Source organism: Bombus vosnesenskii, unplaced genomic scaffold, assembly GCF_011952255.1.
Source record: "Bombus vosnesenskii isolate JDL3184/JDL3185 unplaced genomic scaffold, Bvos_JDL3184-5_v1.1 scf7180000013267, whole genome shotgun sequence".
NCBI classification, from domain to species: domain Eukaryota; kingdom Metazoa; phylum Arthropoda; class Insecta; order Hymenoptera; family Apidae; genus Bombus; species Bombus vosnesenskii.
The window spans coordinates 196,524-219,103 of NW_022882927.1; the positions used below are offsets into that span (position 1 = coordinate 196,524).

The 22,580-nt window shown below is 42.0% G+C and overlaps 1 protein-coding gene across 2 annotated transcripts in view; it reads left to right on the plus strand.

Annotated features, from left to right (window-relative positions):
* LOC117230454 (cadherin-99C) overlaps window positions 1–22,580 on the plus strand; it is a 76,385-nt gene that overhangs the window by 51,028 nt on the left and 2,777 nt on the right. Inside the window, exons 3-20 of one of the 2 annotated variants that reach the window (XM_033487932.1) lie at window positions 1,525–1,590; window positions 2,725–2,903; window positions 5,057–5,179; window positions 8,080–8,343; window positions 13,731–13,880; window positions 14,594–14,812; window positions 14,951–15,145; window positions 16,234–16,521; window positions 16,667–16,984; window positions 17,273–17,413; window positions 17,730–18,014; window positions 18,193–18,366; window positions 18,723–18,932; window positions 19,460–19,591; window positions 19,846–19,962; window positions 20,173–20,571; window positions 20,856–21,484; window positions 21,985–22,215. In XM_033487932.1, coding sequence (XP_033343823.1) covers window positions 1,525–1,590; window positions 2,725–2,903; window positions 5,057–5,179; window positions 8,080–8,343; window positions 13,731–13,880; window positions 14,594–14,812; window positions 14,951–15,145; window positions 16,234–16,521; window positions 16,667–16,984; window positions 17,273–17,413; window positions 17,730–18,014; window positions 18,193–18,366; window positions 18,723–18,932; window positions 19,460–19,591; window positions 19,846–19,962; window positions 20,173–20,571; window positions 20,856–21,484; window positions 21,985–22,215 — 4,120 coding nt within the window. Of the gene's footprint in view, window positions 1–1,524; window positions 1,591–2,724; window positions 2,904–5,056; window positions 5,180–8,079; window positions 8,344–11,918; window positions 12,030–13,730; window positions 13,881–14,593; window positions 14,813–14,950; window positions 15,146–16,233; window positions 16,522–16,666; window positions 16,985–17,272; window positions 17,414–17,729; window positions 18,015–18,192; window positions 18,367–18,722; window positions 18,933–19,459; window positions 19,592–19,845; window positions 19,963–20,172; window positions 20,572–20,855; window positions 21,485–21,984; window positions 22,216–22,580 lie in introns of those variants that run through there. The other variant, XM_033487934.1, reaches the window with a different exon arrangement.

Consider the following 22,580-nt stretch of genomic DNA (forward strand, 5'->3'; position numbering starts at 1 on the left):
CGTTAGTTAGATTAAAGATAGATATCCCCAAATCGGTCGAACAAATTCTCAGATTTTTTTTCTTTAATAAAGCTGCCTAAGCCGTAGAAAGATCGGAAACCTTTGCTAAAAGTAAGAGGGTTAACGCTTGCACATGGAAGGCTTGGATGGTATTACCTGCAAATCATTTGGGATTGTAGAAGAGCACCGATCCGAAACATCGATCCGTTCGACGAATAAAACGTGTAATTCGCGCAAGCTGTTCTATGCGTGATACTTTTACGAGTATAGTACACGTATAACTAATTAAATTAACGGTTTCGTGGTTCGGTGTTACAAGGGATTACAAGTATTATATACAAGTGGTAAAAATAACGTGTTATTAATGACATAAACGTTTGATCGCTTGATTTAGCCGATAAAATTGCCAAGACGTAAAATTAATTACCGTTGCCGGTACGAACGATAACAATTACAAAACCAGTTTCAACGTGATGCATTTGGAATTCTTAGAGCCTGTTGCAAAGTAAAATTGCGTGCGAGATTGTTGCGATTCAGATGCCACCGTCCGTGCAACTCGATTAATTCGCCTAAAAATAGAATAATGGTGAGCCAGCAAGACGTTTCAACAGCTGGGACTTGTAAGCTGTGTCGTCCATACGACTACAGCCGTGGTAATCTCGTAATCTTTTTCTCAAAAGCGGCCGTTTTGTGTCGCTGAGTCACGTTTCCGGTCAGGCAGATTTCTTGCACCTGCTCCAGCGATTCTTCGAGGGAAGTACTCTTGCTAAGTTTTAAAACTGTTAGACCGAAGATATGATTATCGTACATGAACGTACTTTCACCGTAATGGTCAACGGAATTTTCTAGTAAAACACTTATGAAAATGATATTTACAACGAAATTTCCATGTACCATCGACGATGTAAATATTCCAGTTGGTTTTTAATGGGCGTTTCTGTGATACGTGCTTCATTTTTCTTTTAGTATAACCGATAACGAAACAATCTTCCAGCCTTCTCTCCTAAGTTCTCAATCTTTGTAAAATTAAGTTTAAAGGAGATACATAATGTATGGGAATCTGACGATACAAGTTGGCAGCAACGGAACAAGCAATTCGTATCTTCTAAGTATGTTAGATCGCTAAATGGAAGCGAAACCGTATCGATAGGTAAAGATAACCGATCTAATTCACGTGCGTATTTAGATGCGTGTTTGCGGCAACGTACCATATCTTTGTGACGACATAATATATAAAGGTCGCAGTTATTTAGCCTTACCAAGACTTTTAGACTTTATCCAAGTCGCGTAAGTCGCGTACGAGGTGTCGAAGATGTGACTGTCTAGTGTGATAATGTGACCCAAGTTGACAAGCGACCTAACGTTCCATTGTTCCAAAAAATAGAGACTTTGTCTAAAGTTGTAAAGGATCTGGCCATGGAGCGGGAAAGTAGTGTTGCGCTATTATAAAATTATAAAACGCGAGCCTTGCGAGATATAACGAAGATATTAATCCGATAAAAGGCTTTTCTTCGTTTGTTGCAGGCTTGTGCGAGGTGGAGTCGGGACAATCGAATATTATTCTTGACATCGAGGAGAGCAGGGGAGATGGTAAGTTTGCGTTTAATTTAATTTACGTTTAACGCCAGGACGATCGTGTTACTCGAAACTGGACTGTCAGCGAAATAAAAGTAAATTTCCTCGGCTGATCGTTCTTATTTTCTCTCGCTATTTCTTTATTATTTGCTACTCGTCGTACGTAACGCCAAAACACAAAGAATAGCGAACATTTTCGATCGAAAGAAATTGGAAAAAGTTCGTTCGAACGATATCCGACATTCGTAATCGAGTAATTAGGCGAAAAGTTAATGCTCTATTAATTTGGCGGGATAAAATGTTGAACTTGGTTAAGAAATTATGCGAAACGAAGGGAAGCGAATCGACGCGATGCAATTAGGGAGCGCTGGATGTCACTAATGAGATATTGCCTAGTTTGCTAAGATAACGTTAATTATCCAGAGTGCGAACACGAGGAAGTCGTTTCGTAGCCTCTTACCGATTTTAACGTAGTAGCCGCGTTCTCTTCTAACCACGTAACTTTTACAATTGCGTAGATGCGGGCCGATGAGAAGAAGGAAATTCAAGATTTAACCGGCTTACAATTGTTACGCCAGACAGGCGTAAAAAATGCCTGATCGATAGTCCTTAAGATCAATTTTATCGGTAATTTAAAAATTTATTCTGACATTTGTATATGTATGCGTTTTCATATTCGATGTACATATCCATTTTAACGATTATGTCGATTAAACATTTTCTGCTGTAAGCCTCTAAAAGTTTAATATCTTAATAACTGGTCCGTTAACGATTCTTATCGATCCAAAAGTATTCGTAAGCTTTTTAGATTCGCTATTGCTTCCTTCTTTTATTCGTATTATTCGTATTATTCGTATTATTCGTATTATTCGTATTATTCGTATTATTCGTATTATTCGTTTTATTCGTTTTATTCGTTTTATTCGTTTTATTCGTATTATTGTTAGAAGACGGCTGTGATTCTACCGTATTATCCATAAAGGATAACAGGTATTCGTAGGACGTTGGAAAATATGTTATTAGAGGGACTCGTCTAGTCGTGGAATCGACCGCGTGAATACGTTACACCCACTAGGCATGCTTCCCAGACAAATCGGTTAGCACGTTGATCGTTGTAGCGATCGCGGTTCACGGATTTTCATTTTTCAGCGACCGATCAGAAGACCGTGCCGGAGGAACTTCCGGTATCTGGCGATCCGTATAACGAGACCACGCTGGAGTTGATCTTTCCTGGAAGACAGCCTCGTTTTAAATTGAATGGAAAGAAGCTGCAGCTGTTGGATCCTCTGGATAGGGACGATGAAAATCTCTCGCACGTTGTTTTTCAGGTGAGACAAATTCTTACCAGACTTGCTTACTTTCGACAAAGTGGATTTCGTAACCGGAACATTAGATGGGCTGCTACTTTTGCGCTCAGCGCGGTCGTGTGAAATTAAATTTGTCGAATCTGTTGTCTGCGTTTTGCGTTACGTAATCGGTAGTTGCCCGCTTCGTGTGTCGCAGTGTTTATCTCGAGAAAGCCACGTATATTTCTCTGCGATTCGTTCCGAGCATGTAACTGGACGTGTTTCCGAACCTGGATAACAGAAACGATCGATCAAGCGAGCACGTACGTGTTTTTCAAATGCACTACTTACTGGCTGCTCGTGAAAAGATTGCTAGACCGATGATTAGCGGAGATGATTCAGTTTTTGCTAGGTACAAGTGCTACCAAAGTCTTTGCTCGCACGAAACAATTCTTTCTCGTTTATTCTTATTCTCATTTATCTGCAATAATAATAACAATAATAATCAGGTTTGCTGATCCTACCATCTCTATGGAATGGCCGAATAAAACGGCGAATTGTTTCCAAATAATTCGAGATATTCGTGAAAAATTCGCGACGTTTCAACGTTATAAATGTTAAAAAGTTAATTTCACTCGTAATCGGTCCCATCGAATTAACTTAACTTATCCGGATCCGTTTAAAAACCGTTTGATCACCGTTAGGATGAACTCGATGACGAACAACACGATACCTGGAATCTGATTTTTGCTGTCATTCTGCAAGTATCACGTACCGATCGGATAAAGAGACCGTTTGAGAAACGCGCGATAAAGTCTTTGATTCGACGATCGCTAATGATGGCGATCGAATGCACGATTTGCGGAGAAATTCTCGTTATCGTAAATAAGACACGGTCGATAATGCTCGGTCGATCGGGTGAAAAACGACGACTCTGGTTTTCGAGAGACGCGAAAGGTTTTTGCGCGGAAACTGGTGGTAGCGCGACAGTTTCTACGCTTGGCACCGTCTCGTTGCATTTTCCGCGAGATTCAAGAAGAGCGCTCTTTCGTTCTTGAAAAGGAATCTCGTTACTTGCCCCCGGTATTTTTTGCTCCTGTTCGCAGGCAACGAACTTATCAGCCGGGACAAAACCGGAAGCAACGATCCTTCCGTCGGTCTAATTTCGCTCAGTTTCGTTTTTATCGCGGTGTGCTCCGTTGACCTTTTGAACGGTTATTTAACGGTGACTGTTTGCAAGAACTCGAGTATCTTTCGTTTCTAACGAACGCCTCGTTCAACGCTTTGCTCTGACGCGTGCATCGCTCGTAGCGTGTAAGCATGGCGTGGAGGACAAGAGAATTCGACCATAGAATCGAAACAATCAAATCGGGGAAAGTAACGAATTCTTTGGCATCGAATACTTACGTTTCAGATATAGTCTTTAATATGTTGACGTTTGTTAGTAGAAAAAGTAGTGTAAAATCGGTAAACTCTGTAGAAACATCCGAAGGAAAATCAGACTATTATTGAATTTGTAAATTGAGATTGCATAGTATACGATGCCGTTCTTTGTAGCCACGTCGGCAGCCGGGAATGCACGTCGTCTCTTATGACACTGTGGTGCAAGGAATGTGAAAGGTCTAGAGCAGCGTTCTGATACAACGTTCTCCGTCAGAGATTGCTCGTATTTGCCGTTTTCGCAAATTGACCGTATAAAATCCAGTCGCTTGGAAATGCCGCGTACACTTTGCCTTTGTTTGGTAAGCGGTAGATTCTAGCAGTCTTATCGATAATTGACGTAATGGCGTAAACGGCGAATGTAGAAAATATCGTTAGCCTATATATATATATATTGCGTATATTACGGTATCGTAAAAGCGTTTGTATCGATCAAAATTTTTCGTAAATACGTCCTTATATTATCTAACTCGATAATACGATGTGCCGACAATACGATAATAAGGATTAATGCGAAGAAATATAAAAACTTTTAACGCTAGGCTCGATTACCGTTAACGTAGATATGTCGAGGATGTAGCGGAATCATCGTCATTTTATCGAGCGTTGTTGGTAATAAATTTGAAAAAGCACGTATATTTAACCATGGAGCTACGGTCTTTGTCGGTATATTTGTATCGGAATATTTACACGCGAAAACGCGAAACGTATGTATGCAGTAATTTAGTATAAGGTAATTTTCGTTCTCTTTCCAGTTGAGCTGTACGGTGAAGCAAACGAACAAGAAACGGACCATACCGGTGATTGTGCGAGTGTCAGATATAAATGATAATGCGCCAAAATTCATTAACACGCCATACGAGACAACGGTGCCAGAGGTAAGTCGGCATAAAGTATTCCATCTTTTCAAGCGAGAGAAATTGGTGTCCAAGTACTAAATTCTACTAAAAATTCTACTAAAAATTCTACTAAAAATTCTACTAAAAATACACGCGATTAGAGAAAGATACGGTGTGAAATTTGATACACGTAGCGTTCGTGTCACGCATATATAGAGGAAAAGTCAACTCGATCAAAGTTAATCGATTGGGTGATGTTCAGGAAATTTCGAATTACCGACATCCAGTTGGGTAAAAATCGATCGACAAAGAACGATAAATCGGTGAGTTGGTCGTGCTCGAACGATTTGGTCGATCGTTATCCGCGAGAATGTAACGAAATAAATGAAGCAGGCTTTGCTTGCGTTAGAATCACAGTTTAGGATTTATAAAGTCTCGTCGTACAGACATGGCGACGTTAAACGAAAAGCGAAGGAATCGCCATAACGAAAGAAAGATAATGTAATCGACGCGACACGGTCGATTCTAAAGCGTATCGTGTTCGAACGGTTCGACGATATTAAAATTGCAAATGTTTCGGAGTCGATGAACCCGCTACGTGATGGAATTCCCGTCGAAATTAAAAGTACTACGAATGCAAATTGCATCGACGGATTTCCTAGTATAAGCGTTACTAACGATAGGTTTATCCGCGATGTTAGCTACACATGGATGTTTCACGATTTACATAACGACGGCTAAAGATAAAAATAGATACCTATTACTAATAGAGCTGGTACTTTGTAATTGCGTAACAGGAACGATCTACAAGAGCGAGCAGTATTGCGATTACGATAAATCGAACGCGCGAAGAACTATTCATCGAATGAGAAATATGCATTTCATAGAAATCGAGAAACTACGTTTTAATTACGATGCGCGTAACGCGCGTTACTAGAGAAATCGATCCATCTGTTCGAATATCTGTTTAATTGTATTATCGATCGGCGGCAGGAAGGAAATGGAAATTATCTAGAACTGGAAGGTTAAATGAAATTTTCTAAACGGAAAGTTATTTATCGGAAGAAGAAATTTGACGATAACGCCGGAGAGGCAAACGCAAAGTTTACGAACGTATACATAAACACGGGAACTGTTCGTCTAGATTCGAAAGTTGGATGTGCCGATTCCCGGCGGTGGACTCCACGAACCAATTAAATTATCCAAGTTGTCCACCAGTCGTCCAATATCCCACTGATTACGTATTGGAAGGATAAATCTCGTAGGCAAGTTATCTGGCAACAGGTGGAAAAGTAGATCGCTCTTTCGATCTCTATAGCAGATACGTAGCGGTGGTCGGAAATTTCGTCACGACCGTGTCAAAGAGAAACGAGGAGAGTCGGCAGAGAATTCTCGTGGCGCGGATTCCTTTTCTTTTCTACGCTAACGGACCGTTATAATAGGAATGGCGCGCATCTCGCGAATACCGGTTGATCCAGCCAGATGCCACGGCACGCACTGGCATGCGTTTGCTCTCCCTTCGATTCCACGTTAATACTTATTTTAATGAACTTGCATTTTACGATGGTGAACAAGCATGCTATCGGGCTACATCTGTAGAGGTAACGCATAACGGTACATCGAAACTGTCCACGGCTCGTTCGGTCGTTAAGCGGCGGTTCGCGTGGATCGTTATACGCGACACGATCGCGTATTGGGGATATCGTTGCAACAAATGGTGTTTCCGAGCGCGTTTACGGACAAACGACAGACGAGCACGAGCCTCGTTTCTTTCGTTCGGTAGTTGGTCGGTGAAATAATTTGCGAATCGGTCGAATTTCCAGCCTGTTTCTAGCTTGAACCATCGCGGTTCTTGCTGAGATGCGACAATCCTCCAAGTTGGATTTCCAATCCAACGATTTTGAATAGGTGATTCTACGATTCTAGTGTACATGTTTATAGTATAGTACCGATACGTTCTACGTGCGTATTTGTCGGTGTTTTATGAATGAACTCGGTGAGAATTATTTATCCCGTCGTATTAACGTTGGTTCTATTAAAGTTTTCCATTCGTATTAATATGAATGAGTTTGATTTGAATTCACTTGCGTTTAATGGATGTTGTGCGGTATATAATTTATCGTCGATGCACTATCGCACTGTAAGGTAAAGTGGTTTTGCAATTACAAGCAGACCTTTATACCTTCGATCGAGCGTAGATATCGGATAGGTATTTAAAATTCGATGAAATTTCAAAATTTAGCCAAGTACATGGTCTTACCGACCAAATAACTTACAACGATACCGTTTCGTAACCGTTATTTTCGCACAACAGCTTGCTCGTTATTTTATTGGTTTTGTTGGAATTAAGCAGCATCGGATTTCGAAACGGTAGCCACTATCTTGAAGCACGGACTAATCGATCGATGTCGATAACGTGTTTGCGTATGTACGTGCATAATTGAACGCAACAGACAGGGAAATCTCGATAATTGCTCTTCTAGTGCAAAAAATCGAACGAACCGATTATCTCCGAATTAATACATGAACACGTTGCCGTATCAATGCGTGACACGACCATGCACTTTCAATTTCACCGTAACACGATATATCGGTCGCAATTGCAGAATCGTAGGAATTTTCTCGGTCGAGATCGTGGAACGCGTTGTTCGCGACCTCCGTTTAAACTAATTAATCTACCATGGGCACAAATAGCCGGCCGATTTTCCTAGAAGAGAAACGGAGAAAGCTGAATCGCTCCCGTTGATAATCGGTCGTGGTAACCGCAAAAGATCAACCGCACCTCCTCAGAGATATTTGTCCGTAAGTTCGTATCGCGCTGCACTCGCCTCCGCACAATTTCTCTATGGTTACTCTGATTTACTGACTACTAATAGCTGTACTGTGAAAAATATTTTTTACGCAACTATTCCATCGAATTCCGTATGGTTTGGTCGTAGTTAACGCCAGTCGGTTCGACCATCTTCAAAAACGTGGTGGCCGTGGACGCGGATGCCGGTGTGAACGGCATCGTGGAATACTCGATCGCTCCTGGTGACGGAACTGGCATTGGCAACAATGACGGAGTTGGTCGAAATAGAATAACAACGGCTGATGGATACGGTTATTTCAGCATCAACTTACCTCATCAAGGCCAAGTTACTGTTAACCGTACCCTGGATTTTGAAAGAACGCAACGATACCTCGTCACTATTTTGGCATCGGTAAGTACCTATTCCTTGGCGATCCGATATGAACGATCAAGGATGTTTAATATTCCCTTTTCTCGATCATTTTAAAGTCCTAAAACACAGACAGTTTCGTCTATTTTGCCCAAGAAGTTTCGCTTTAATATTCCTATTTCTTTCCTCGTATACTTTCCCGGTTACGTTTATGATTTCTCGACTGTTTCGACTGTTCCACTGTTTTTACGACTCGCCAAAGCGTATCGATAGCTTATTTTTCGAAAATTATATAAATCGATCGGATATATCTCATCGAAAAATGGTCGAGTAAGGAACGTTATAAAAAGCCATTATGTACTCGCGAGTAACGAAACTGCGTAGTGACCTCTACGCGGTTCCCATTAAGGTAATTAGGTATTTTAAAATATTTTCTTAATTTAACGGTAAATCAAGATGGTGGATAGGAAGGAAGGGTGACTTTACGAAAATAGTCATCGGTCAGTTAGCGTGTGACGAAAGCGTAAGAAAGGATTCGATGAGTCATCGAGACGAGTCATCTATCGATCCTCGCGTGATATTCGTATCGGATACGTCGTTGCGGATACTACGCGTTTCCTACCAATACGAAAATCAGTACCTCGGTTTCTTCTTAGTTTCCTTAGTTTCCTTTCTACGCCGCGATGTCTAACAAGTGCAACGTGCGTATATGCCCATTTTCCAATGAGTAACGGATATCTATGAAATATCAAAAGAGCTCGATAGAATCTATATTAATCTGTATTAAAAGGATAATTGCTGTTCGATAATACGTTTAACACGAAGAAAAAAGAGGGAAAGGGATGGCGTCATTGAACACGGAGCACAGCACGCGATCCTTCGCGATATCGTGTCAGTTGGATGTGCAGCTTTGGCACGCGTAGCGAGATTAGAAGGTAGCGATTAGAGCGAGCGCTTGTAGATATTTGCATATCGCTTTCTCGGAGTCGACATTGTTAATTTCGCGACTAAATACGCTAGATTCGCAAATTCCCTAGCTACCATACCGTTGCTGCTGATCTCGGACTACTTATTCGCGTATTTGCTAGAAACACCCCAGCATTTCGATACAGGATTGGATATCAAGGTCACGGAGAAAATGCAACCATTGCTGAATCGCAACCGATCTCGATTTCGATCAAGATGCGACAAAAGAGCGCAAGGCTGCGTGGACTTTTTATCGAAGTAAACTCGAAATAGAACGAAATGAATTTCAATTGGGTTAAAAACGTTAAAGCTGCGTTGTTTCTTTCAAGTTCTGCTTTCCGCGAAGCTATCGGTGATCCTATCTTTCACAGATTCGACGCACATTTTCTCGATTTATACCGTTTGTTCTTAGAACCTTGCGTCGAACTGGCAGGCTTATCTTTAGCTTGGTGCAATAACGAATGCGTCACCTCGATCGTCTTAATTATCCGGTCACGGCAGCGAGTACTCAACCGACGTTCCATGATATCCGTATCGATGAAGATGGATAAAGCGCGTAAAGAATATCGATCGACGGTTGTTTCGTAAATGTCAGCGGTTGCGCGGCTCGTGGACTAGGCAAACAAAGAAACTCGCGTTACAACCAGGTATCCGTCAGTAGAACTCGGTAGGTAGCGAATATGGCAGGACTTATATGCATTGGCGTATGCACGTTTGGCGGATGCAACCGGGCAAGGTAGGATAGCCTCGCCTCGCGGTATTAGTCACCGTTCGACTCGCGGCGCGCCGTAACCTAAGCTTGAAATTTCATTCTCGTTTGACTGCCGGAAATCGTAAACGCGGCAAATTCGTCCTGTAATACGCGAAATTTATTCCTGTGCGTCTCGTTCTCGCGATCGTTGAACGCGAAACGTGATCGCGTGCGATCAGTGAAAAACTATGTCGCTTGGTAGATGCGTATTCGAATCACGATCCTACGAGTCGAGCTCAGATCTATCTGTATAAGCGTTGACGAAAGTGAAATCGCGTCGTACGTCGCTCGTTTCTCGACGTCTTTTATTCCGCGAACGCGTTTCGTTGTTAGCAACGACGACCGATAGGCCGCGAATGATAAAACGTTTTAAACTTTAGCGAATATCCATCTAACTTTGCTTTGTCCCTTCTTTTTCGATGTTCGATGTTCGATGTATTTTTAAACTCGATATTTCCTTGACTCTATACCCAGCCACGTCTTAATGACTCGAATCTTTACCCGATATAACAGAATATTCTTAAACGATATACCTAACGATATACCGTTCTATCGTTGAATGGGAAAAATGAGAGAATAGCACCGGAGCTACGTTCGGTTATGGCAGCGTCGGATCTATATCTCTAGGTTTGAAAATAGGAAAAGAGTTGGGCGTTCCGTTTCGAATTTGTCGAAGCGCGAGTCAGCGTAATCGCGAGTGGTCGAGCTGTGCGCGAAACGTGCCATCGGCAACGAATCGTTCGTGGAATGGAGATTAACGGCGAATATTAAATATTAGAGGGATAGACTTCTACAATGTGGTCGCGGGAAGCCGCTTGTCTCGTATATAGCGAGTGTCGGCGCATTGGCGTACGTGCGCATCTATCGACGTTAGTTTTACGCATTTTGGGCACCAAAGATGCAGAACGCGTTCAGATTTCACCGACGATTAAAAGTTTATGCAAATCGCGGAACCACGGTCGGTTATGTCCATTACGACGATCAACGTTTTCGATTCCGTTCGTGTAATAGGTCTCTGTTGCAGACGTATCGAAATGTACGTCGACGTGCATAATTCGGATAGATATCCGAGGCGAATTATTCGGATACGACCAAGTACGAAATACCAGCATCGTTTATATTGGCAGTTTGGTTCGTTAGACTTGAACGTTACGACGTACGGTCGATTTCTACGCCATGGTGCAGCAGCGATCGCGAAACAGTGATTACCGATCGTGGATTGGTTCCTTCCGCGTCGAACGGCCAGCAATATTGGATAGATAGCGGCGTGACTGGGTTTGAAACCTCCGATAAAACAACGAGGGCAATCTCGTGCGAGAGTAAGTACGATGCCTGTTCGCGAACTTGATGTACGCGGTATAAAATTACACGATAATCCCGATTCAAGGCAATGGCGTTATCGAGGCGTGTAACAAGCAGCGTGCGCGCGTATTGCGCGAAACGTGTAGCGTGCATAGGACGTTTCCGGGAAACAGGAAACACCGTGCGAATCCCAAAGCCGCTGCGGACGATGGCGCGCGCGAAACACGACTCTATGGATGATAGATTTCTGCGAAGATTCAGTACTCGTATGTAGCACTCGTCCGTGCGATACTCGTAAAAGGAAATGACAGCGTTTCAGCGATAAAATCATCGAATCGTACCGAGATGCGTTTCACGACGCGCCGTTACATTTTGCAGTTTATTCCAAACGTACGATATCGTAGCTATACCGTCGATGTCTTTCAACCGTTCGAATGCCGAAGCGATTTTAGAAAGCCATCGCTTTCTTCGTTTCCTTCGTTCGCTATTCGTTGTTCCTAGGAAACGCGTCGCGACGCGTAGCGATATGCGGCTTTGTACAGGCTTGCGTGAAAATTTCAAAATTAAAATTGAAACGATGAAACGACGAATTGAAACAGTTTAGAATAAAAGTAAACGTCACGCGAAATCGACGATGGAACCTCTTAATCCGGTGAAAGTGTTGCTGGTCGTGTTACTTGCACGGCAACGAGTCAACGCCTTTTCAACGGTGAGTGAGCTGACCGCTAAGCGTATAAGTTGGTCGTTTACTTATGGATCACGTTCAACGGAATCGTTTAACTCCGACACTGACATCGGCGTGACGTATGGCGCGTGTAAGCGTACGGCCGAAAATACGAAACCTGCTTATTAAGAAATTACTTCGTCTGAAAATAATTGCTGTGACGCTTACGCGAATTTCGAGTCGCGTATAAAACGCTATATATTTGAAATTGTTAGGAATATGTGAAATCTGGAAGGTGTAGACGATAACACGGCGAATATCTTCGTAGTTGCTTGAACTCATGATCGATCTCTCTCTCTGCTGGTCGCAAGGGTAACGTGGATCGCTGCAACAGCTGCTGCTACAGGTGTGGCTCATTTGAATATTGCGTGGAACAGCTGGCTGCGCGTCTTCTCCAACGTATTGTCCTCCTTTCCGCCAAGTACGCAAACCTTCTCGACTGTAAATGTCGCGTTCTTCGTGCACTCGTTCCTTTTCCTTCCTTCGGCGTGATTAGATATTAAAAGATTATCAACGAGGTAAGGTAATCGACGACTAAACTCGGAAAAATATTTTTCCGATCGCCAAGACGCCAGATACGATTGTCTCTCGGTTACGACGATCGGTGCCACGCCCGTAAACGGTGCTACAACACACAAGAGGAAGAGGAAAGAACGAACAAAGGGCAAAGCGAAAGAGAAAAGTTCTTACGAAGCGGTAACAAAGTCTGTGCTGGATCACGATGGCTTCGAGTTCCACTGGAACTCGTAACCGCGGGCGTTTCGCCTTCTCGTCTCTCGCTGAAACTCGATTTTAGTACGAAGCGTTGCCTTGGCAGATAAAGATGCCCTTGTCTTTTCGCCTATTCGCAAGGAACGACGGAACGATCGTTCTTGTTTTACTCGCGACGATCGCGACTTTCATAATTCGAGAATAATCGAGTCGACAGCAGAGTTGCTTGGTACTTTTAGATGATCGAGTCGACACGAAATTACACGGAATTATCGGCATCGATGGACACGTTGTTATACATATGCAACGAGATCCTACGGAGCTACTATCGTGAATTTTTTTTTCCGTGCGTTGGAATCGCGTTGACTCGGCTCGCGATGAAACGCTTTGTTCGAAACGATACAATAGTATGAAAAATTTGTAAATGTAAATTGAAAAAGAGGATACGTATATCGGGCGTGTAGTTGGAAGTAAGTTGCAATAAGAAATAAGAGTGTATAACGTAGTCATTATCGACGATCACGTAATCGTAGTAATTTCATTTGTTAGCGTATAACTTTTAGTAATTTTATTTATTTCTGTGTTCGTTCGGTCTGGCGACATCATTCACAGCTGTATTCCCTTTTAATGTGATAGTCGTTTATTATTCTCTTCGAACTCGTTAAAATTCGTGGGAAACGGGAAATATCCATAGTACGAAGCGTATTTCAATAAAAAAAGCCTTTTGATATGAATCGCATTTTTGTACGATTGGTAATATCGTAATAAAATCGGTACCGAGTCTCGAATGCAACCAGAAGGATTTATACGGTCAAATTGGACGTCGTTGATGCTCTTTAACGTATACGTTACTTTCTTATTGCGGAGAACGGCGAAAGAAATTGGTTTCATCGCGTTGAAAAGTACAACCGTGACCATGATGTTAATTGGTAAAATGAGCAGATAAAAGATACATGATAAACTGTTTGTTGATAGGATCGTGCAAGGAACGTATCCGAAAGGTTCACATCTACCACCACTTTGACGGTAAATATCAGAGACGACGATGATCAAGATCCTTCCTTCATCTATCAAGGCTGTATGCTGTTGGATGGCGCCTGCATTAATCCAGAATATTCGGCGTCCGTAAGTAGATTTATTTGATCCGAAATCTAGAGCCTGTAATTGTTTGAAACAAATAATTTCCTATAATTTGCTGTAATCGGACGATAATAAGCGAATAAAGGCGAATATTGGCTGTTTACGCGTACAAGATGTAACGGAATATGAAACACGCTGGAAAATGAAACGAGCCTCGGTTCGATACGGGCCACGGAGAAGTACGAAAAGAGCGATCGAAACTTGGCGCACATATCGTTGCAAAAACGTTGGTTAAATATAAATGTTGAGCGAGAGATCTCGTACGTGTTCTTATATAGCCCAAATTGTACGATAATCGAGGGAACTTTGGTAGGTCTAGAAAATCGCGAAGAATTGTAAGGTATAATGGGTACTATTACGTTTTACGAGTTCGCGATAGATAACGATTTCTCGGAGAAAATCGAGGCTACTTCGAACGAGTTAACTTTGGTGTACGTCGATATAAACGTATAGACGATCGCTAGTCTTAGAAACTGAACATTGGCAAACGAACGTAATTTTTGATCGCGGAGTACACGTACGGTTCGACGTACGCGACGCAAATGCGCCAATGCGTTATCGTGCATTGTATAGCACAAGACGACGTGCAACCCTGGATTTTTAATACGCGAACGATTTCTTTGCTCTGAAATCTCGTGCGACAACGTTCTAAGCTATCGGCCAACCGGTTCTATACATTGTGCCTTTTTCTCCATCAGGTATCGAGTGGAGTGTTATCCGGGATACTTAATATATCGCCGGAGAAAATACAAGCGGTTGATATGGACAGTATAAACGCACCCATTCATTACTCGTTTCTCAGTGGCAATCCATCGAATTATCGAGAATTTTTCGAAATAAACCCAAACACTGGCGCCGTGAAGCAAATCAAGGCGGTCGACACAACGGTTACCAAGAAGTTCGATATTATCATCAAGGTAAGAGTCGTCGTGACGTAACGTTTATTAAACATTCTCGTATCCGTGTATAACGTTACGTATAATGGATAATAATACGTATATAATAGGTATTTGTAAACGTACAGTAAAATTATTCGTTTGTTTACTGGACGGAAGGCCGTCGAGGTGTCGGAAGCGAAACGATCGGCGACAGCGAAATTGACCATCACTGTGAAGCCAGTCGACAGTAACCCCCCGATTATAACAGCATCGAACATAGAGGGTTTCGTCGATGAGAATGCCCCGATTGGAACAAAGGTTATCGACAAAATAGGCAATCCTGTGGTACTCACTGTTTCGGACGCTGATTTGGTAAGTTTAATCTTCGAAATCGATCTGACTCGGTTCAGCCAGCCATGCATCGATGCTTTAATTTCCCTCGTTCTTAATGAATAACGTTCCCCTACCTATCCGTTGAATCGATCTCTTAAAAAAAAAAAGAAAAAAAAAAATAGAAGCTAGGGAAAATCGATAAAAGGAACAAAGTGAAAAATGAATATCTAAATATTTCGTTCCTTTGAAAACTAATTGCCACCTCTTCGATCGATCAAGGAACTCGGTTTTCTTCTTTTCTAGGAAAGATTATAAACTCTTAGACAAACTACATCGCGTGACGACTCTACTTCGTTTCGTGAAAACTGTCAAGTATCGTGCGGAAGTATAAGTGCGGAAATAGATCGACGCACGCTTGGTGCGTTTCGTTTCGGTAAAACATCGACCGCAGAGTTGGGCGAATTTTATTCGAATAACGAATAGTTTGCCAAGAGTTTATTCGCTGATAAGAAATAACGATTTTATTCGACGAAAAATTATTCGTTATTCAATTTCAGAACTAATTAAAAATGGGCGGCAAAGCGGAAAGCAAAATTCAGCTATTCGATTTTTTCTACGTTAGCCGATGTCCATTATCCTTTCAAACGTTGTCAAAATGGCATTGATGTTCGATCGTATCGAAGCATCGATAATACATGACAAAAAGGATCGGATCTGTTCTACGTATGCGAAACTTTTTCCTTGATATTCGTAAGTTGCGACGTCACGTCAGCGAATAGCGTCTATGCTTGGATTCTGATAGTTCGTGGATCGCATCGAATACTGTCAAACGATGATGTGTACATGCAAGTATAGAGTAGCATGGCTTTACGTTTCTATACCGTTTAATAATCGATGCACGCAAACAATTTTACTTTCCATCCTAGAACATGTAAACAAAGTGAATAGCTATATATTGGGCGTAGAAAATATGTAATTAGCATGCGATTTCTAAACGAATATAGATAGCCGTGGATTAAGTAGCGTCAAATAAAACCTCCGTATGGTTTAATTCGCGTGTTATAGTAGGCCTTGTTTTATCGTATCTGTTTATAACGTTGCGTTTGTCGAATTAACTGTGCGTTTAGGGCCCCGAAGATCCGAAACCAGCTTACACTTTCGAATTAACCACCAATTTCTTCGCGATCGATCCTTCCGGTATACTCGTCGTGAACGAAGAGAATCTGGATCGTGATCCTCCGAGTCCTGGTCGTTTCCGGTTTCAAGTGGTGGCCAGGGAAAAGACGGGCGTTGCTGCTTCTGCGCCATTATCCTTCGTGGTGATATTGAACGACGTTAATGACAACGCACCTATGCTTCCTATGATAGCTCCCATCACCGTTCAGGCTGGAGAAACGAAGAAAGTAGTGACAAAGGTAGGCTCGCCAGTTCCATGATATTAATAGAAAGCAATTTTATTTTCGGCTACTTGTTTCGCATTGAAAAAGAAACACGAAAAACAATGAAAATTTCATATCCACGACTTGGAAAAATTCGACCGACCGATGTTGAATAATGTAGGTCGAGGCAACGGACAACGACGAAGGGGAGAATGCCGAAATAACATACAGCATCTATCACGTGTCAAATAATGGACTACATAAATTTAAAATCGATCCGAAGACCGGCCTGATCGAATCCGTGAGAAAGCTGAACGCAGGCGAACAATTCAGCATTACCGTACAAGCTACTGACAAGGGTGGAAAATATTCACAGACGATCGTCGAGGTAAACGTGATTCCTGGACCCAATACCAGGAGTCCCGTCTTCCAGCAACCGGTATACGAGGTGCAAGTCAGCGAGGGAGCGTCCATTAATTCCACGGTCGCCACGATTACCGTAAGTGTTCGTAATTACTTTTAACGGTCATCTTCGTTTTACGCTAATTCGTAAACTCGTTGTCGAGAGAGCGAGAGGACGTTGAAAGGAAAGAGTAACCGGTATTGACGGCGGAACTGGCGTCGATTTTATCGGTAAAGCTGTCAAATAGGACGCGATTAACAAGAAACTAGAGAACGTTACCCGTTTCATTTTCGTCATTTTCTTCCAACATTTTCTTTCTTTATCTCATCGAAAGCTAATCATTTTTACTTACGTCTTTAACTCGGTTTGATCTCCGTTTAATAGGCAGTTGACCCAGAGAACGATCCAGTGTCGTACTCGATCGTATCTGGAAACGACCTGCGTCAATTTGCGATCGGTGACAAATCAGGCGTGATCACTGTTATAAGGAAGTTAGACAGGGAGGATCTGACCCGTTATCAGCTGGTAAGTTTATGTTTGCGAATCGTTTAGTGCCTTTACACACTATCGACTACTAGTGGCCGGTCGTCGAGAGTTGGTCGACCGATCAAGTACATCGAATCAAATCCTTTTTTTTTTTTTTTCTTTTTCGCAACTTCATAATTACAATGCTTTCCTCGACATCCAATTCTGTTGGACGATCTCTACGATATCGACAATTTTCGAGTCGTTGAGCTTCGTCGCCGAGTTTAGTCGTCTGATTTTCGGTTGTCCGGTGATCCGGTGGATGGTGCGTCGGCCTCTTAAGCACAGCTGTTTAACATCTTTTTTCTTCGTGTAGCTGATAAAGGCCGAAGATTCTGGCGGTTTGTTCAACACGGCAACGGTAAACATCAAAGTAACAGACATCAACGACAAGAATCCAGAATTCGTCGACTTGCCTTACGAGTTTACTGTGAAAGAAGGAGAAGCTAGGAAATTAATAGGTCGGGTGCATGCCGAGGACGCCGATGAAGGCATCAACGCAGAAATCACGTATTTCGCGCCAGACGACATACCGTTTACCGTCGATCCTGAAACTGGAGATGTGTTGACGAAAATCGTTTTGGACTATGAGCAAAATGACGTATGTTTGTAAAATGATAACGTTAGCGATAGTAGAAGTTTGAATATTTCGTTGACGCAACGATCGTGAGGTACATACGTACATAACGGCGAAACAAAAAAAAAAAAAAATGTATTCATGTGTATTTAGAGTTTAGGAATAGGAGTCGCCAGGAGATTAAAATGATTTCGTTGCTTAGGAATACAAATTTGTGGTAACCGCGAGAGACGGTGCTCCTGATTACCGCTTAGCTACTGCTACGGTTACAGTGAAAGTTATAGACGTCGAGGACGAAGTTCCTGTTTTCCATCAAAGCAGCTACGAGGCTCGAGTTAAAGAGAATATACCAGATTACACGGTGCTTCAAGTAACGGTGAGTTAAGTTCGAGCGACACGATTCGATATCGAAACTGGCGGTTGCCAAGTCCACCGAGTCTTGATGGCGCGAAACCATTGGTCGTTTTGATCCGTTCGAAAGGATTTGAACGTTGCATCTGCTCCGATTATTCGCGAAAAATCGAATTATTTCGAGTTTGTTAAAAAGATTAAGCAACTTTTGTATTTCATCCAATTTGACTCGATTTTTCTTATTCCTTTTAACTACTTGGTTCGCTTTAACATAAATAAATTATAATTTTCGATTATCGTCGTATCACTGTACTGGAAGAGTAAAAATTCTAGACGAATAGCCATCCTCGTCGAAGCTAAAACAAACGCGATCAATTCCAGGCTGATGATCCGGACACAAAGAAGCAGATCACGTACATGATTAAACAAGGCAACACCGAACTATTCGGCATAGACCCGAAGACTGGAGCCATAAAAACCGTTCGCGGTTTGGACTATGAGAGGGAGAACCAGCATATCCTTATAATTGGCACCGTCGAAAATACCAGCGATTCGCCTGGTTCTACTACTAGAGTTGTGGTCAATGTCCAGGTATCGATCGTTGTAATTTTCTTAGACTCTATTGCATCTTGGTATATCTGTACCGTGAAATGAGACGAGAAACGAATTAACGCTTTTCGAAAAAAAGTGAAAAGGGGATAAAATACAAGTATCGTCGACTGCGTCTAGTAAATAGATGCAGCTAGTTTAGTTAACGAGTCCGTACCAATCTTGAAAGCTATAGTACAGTGGAGTTAAAAACTTCATGCACCACCTGGCGGTCCTCCCTGCGGGAATATACGTGGGACAGTAGGATTCGATAGGAATGTATGCTCCTGTAAGATGATTCTACGAAACATTTGCTCTTGAATACATAATAATGTTGCAAATTTGTATCAAAAATCTAACTTGCCTAACTTGGCCGAGTATACTTTGTATCTACAGTTTTCGATCCTTCGCAGCATCGATCAGACTTTTAGTTTAATTAAAAGCAGGTCAATCGAGAAGCCTACTTCGAGATACAATCGGATAATTTTTTTTCAAGAAAGATGGTATTACATGCCTTTGTTATTCATCAGGACGTTAACGACATTCCACCAGTGTTCACGTCAGTTCCTCGTCCGATTACGCTGGATGACGACGTTCCCATTGGCACGACGGTCATTAATCTCGTAGCAACAGATTCCGATGGCACTGCTCCTGGAAATCAAGTACGTAATTAGTAATTAGTAATCCTTAAGTGGCACGAGTCTTTTTACTTTATTTTTTGCGGAATGCGTTTATGCTATTTTCTTTATTGGAACTTATAAGTATAGATACGTAATTTCTATTTGTAACCAATATGGCATAACGACGGAAAGAAAAGAAATTGCTATCATTTGTTCCTTGATCGGATGTGATGGACGTTGGTCGTAGCAGTTAACGTACAAAAGAAAGTCGATCGTTATTGTCTGTCGATTTATAGGTGAGATACGAAATTGTCGGCCGTGAAATAGCGAACAAATATTTTGTGATCGATCCGGACACTGGCGTGCTTAGGATACGAGACGACTTGCGTAAGGAAACGAACACTGAATATCAGGTAATATATGTGTATATATATATATATATATGTATGTACGTATGTATGTATGAATAGATATAGATATAAAGCGGTTAAAATGTCGCGTTTCTGTTCGCTTTTATCACGGAGTTGAACGTCGTTCTTTCTACGACGAATCTTGAACGTTGAATGGTAAAATTAGACTTAAGCCGGGCAGCATTCGTCAGGACCAAGTTATTAATGTTTCAGGTTGATGTTCGCGCGTACGACATGGGAGAACCGCAACTGGCGTCCGTCACGACAGTGCCAGTTTATGTTCGTCACGTGGCCACGGTGCCGCCAGAAATCGGCTTAGGTTTTGCAGAAAATTCCTACAACGTCGAAGTACCGGAAGATGCGGGCGACAATACGTTGATCAAGATAATCACGGTCATTAATAGTCACGCACACGATACTACGCCATTAAAATGCGAAATTTATAGCGGTAACGAGAAGGAATTGTTCGAAGCGAATGTTACGGAGGAACGGAATTGCGCGCTTAGACTCCGGAAAGGAGTCTTGGATTACGAAACAACGGAATCCTATCAAGTGAAACTCAAGTTGGAATCTTTATCAGGTCTATTGAATACCGACAGGAATACAACCATGGTACGTACTTACGAATAGGATGTATTAACGTTGATTAGTATGTAAATAACAAAGGAAAAGTTGATTTTAGAAATTAATTAATTAATAGATTAATCGTTGGAATTAAAGAAAAAAGAAAAAGAATACAAAAATATAGTTATAAAACAACTGAAACGCCAAATCGTAACGTCATAAACATTATCAATTTCAAAATATGAAATTCGTTGAGCACGTCGTAAATATATGGCGAATAGAATTTGCCTTTTCTTCGAAAGACTCGTTCGAATTTCGTTTCTGGATTACAGGTCAAGATTCAAGTGCTCGACGTAAACGACAATAAACCGGAATTCATTTTCGCGGACAGTAGAGAAAAACTATCGAGAGGACGTTACTTTGCTGCGATTCCCCGAGCCGCCCAGTTCGCGTCGACGGTTATACAAGTGAAAGCACACGATAAGGATAACGGCAAGTACGGCAAGCTCGAGTACAAAATACTTGGTGGACGAGGATCGGACTACTTCGCCATGGACAGTTCTTCCGGAATAATAAGAACCACCGCGACTTTCGATAACGTGGATCTGTCCGAGCTTCCATTCAAATTCGACGTTCGAGTTCGAGATAATCCTAATTCGACTGACAACTTTAACTCGATCGTAGCTCCGGTTATAGTGAATCTGATCGAAGAGGAGAATCTAATGATTCTAGTAGTTCAGGACGCGCCACCAGACGCGTTGCAAAAGGAGGCATCCAAGATCGCTGGTATCATCGAGGAGAAGAGCGGTCTTCTGATCGGCATCGATAGAGTGGCAGTGAGAAAAAATTTGACGAAAAATGGAACTGTCGAGATGTACCCTCAGGATTCCGACGTGTGGTTCTACGCCATCGATCCAGATACAGAAGCTATTTTAGATAGGAACAGTTCGCGTATACAAAGGTAAGGGATTCGTTATTTACACATTATATATACAATATTATCCGTAGTCGACCGTATCGACACGAGAATCTAGCGCGAATTAAAACAACCATCGTGATTAAAGTTTCTTTGACACGGAAGAGAACAACTGCGTGCTCGTCGCATTTTTCTTTCCTCTCTACTCAAAAATACACGATGTTGTATGCGCGTCTACTATATGTAGTCTATATGTAGTATTATCTAGGAAAAGGAAAAAAAAAGGAAAAGAAAAGGAAAAAACAACATTATTCTTACTTATTCGTTTCCAAGTCTACGAGTAATTTGTCATTTTCATTACGGATACGCGAAAAGCTTGCAGTCATCGTAAATAGTAAGTACGTAGAACGTGGCAATTTTATTTTTATAGCCACGTAATGGCGAATCGACGATTCGCGCGCGACTTCGTCTCGAGGCTTATCTACACATTGCCGAGTGGTCGGATTCGAAGGGCAACTTGCGAAATACGCGTGGTTCTGTTGCAGATCGATTATCGAAAAAACGGCTATGTCAAATATCACCTTCGACGTGTCGACGCTGGTCCGAGCGAATGCGATAGACATTCACGCGCCAGTAATGCCAGCCGAGTCGGTACGCACGCAAACCGCCATCGCTTTCAGCGGCGAGGTATTTCCGTATGCCTTGATAATCATCGCGTGTGTCATCTTGATCCTAGGCATAGCTGGCATCATCTACATTTGCGTCTCCTGGTCCAGGTAAGTCGCTCGTTTCCGTTAGTGACAGCGTGTATGATTGCAGTCTCGAACGGAATTTCATTCGTTTCCCCTAACTTGCCGTTAATGCGTTAATTATCGCGAATAGAAAGGAAAACGTTGGATATTCGAACGATCGGGCAATTTTGAGCGCGTCTGTCGCTGCAATAACGTTCTTACCGTGTTAATATCGTGTGAAAGAATGGTTTTCAAGTGCCGCAATGAATATTTATAGCAGCGACGAGCTCGCGTACCATGCAAATTCATCGTTCCCTTTATTACATTCGTTAGAATTAATTACGCTTTCCGGCGTAGTTACCTCTTAAAATTAAAATTAAAACGTTTAGCGCTGCGATACGTCACACGTT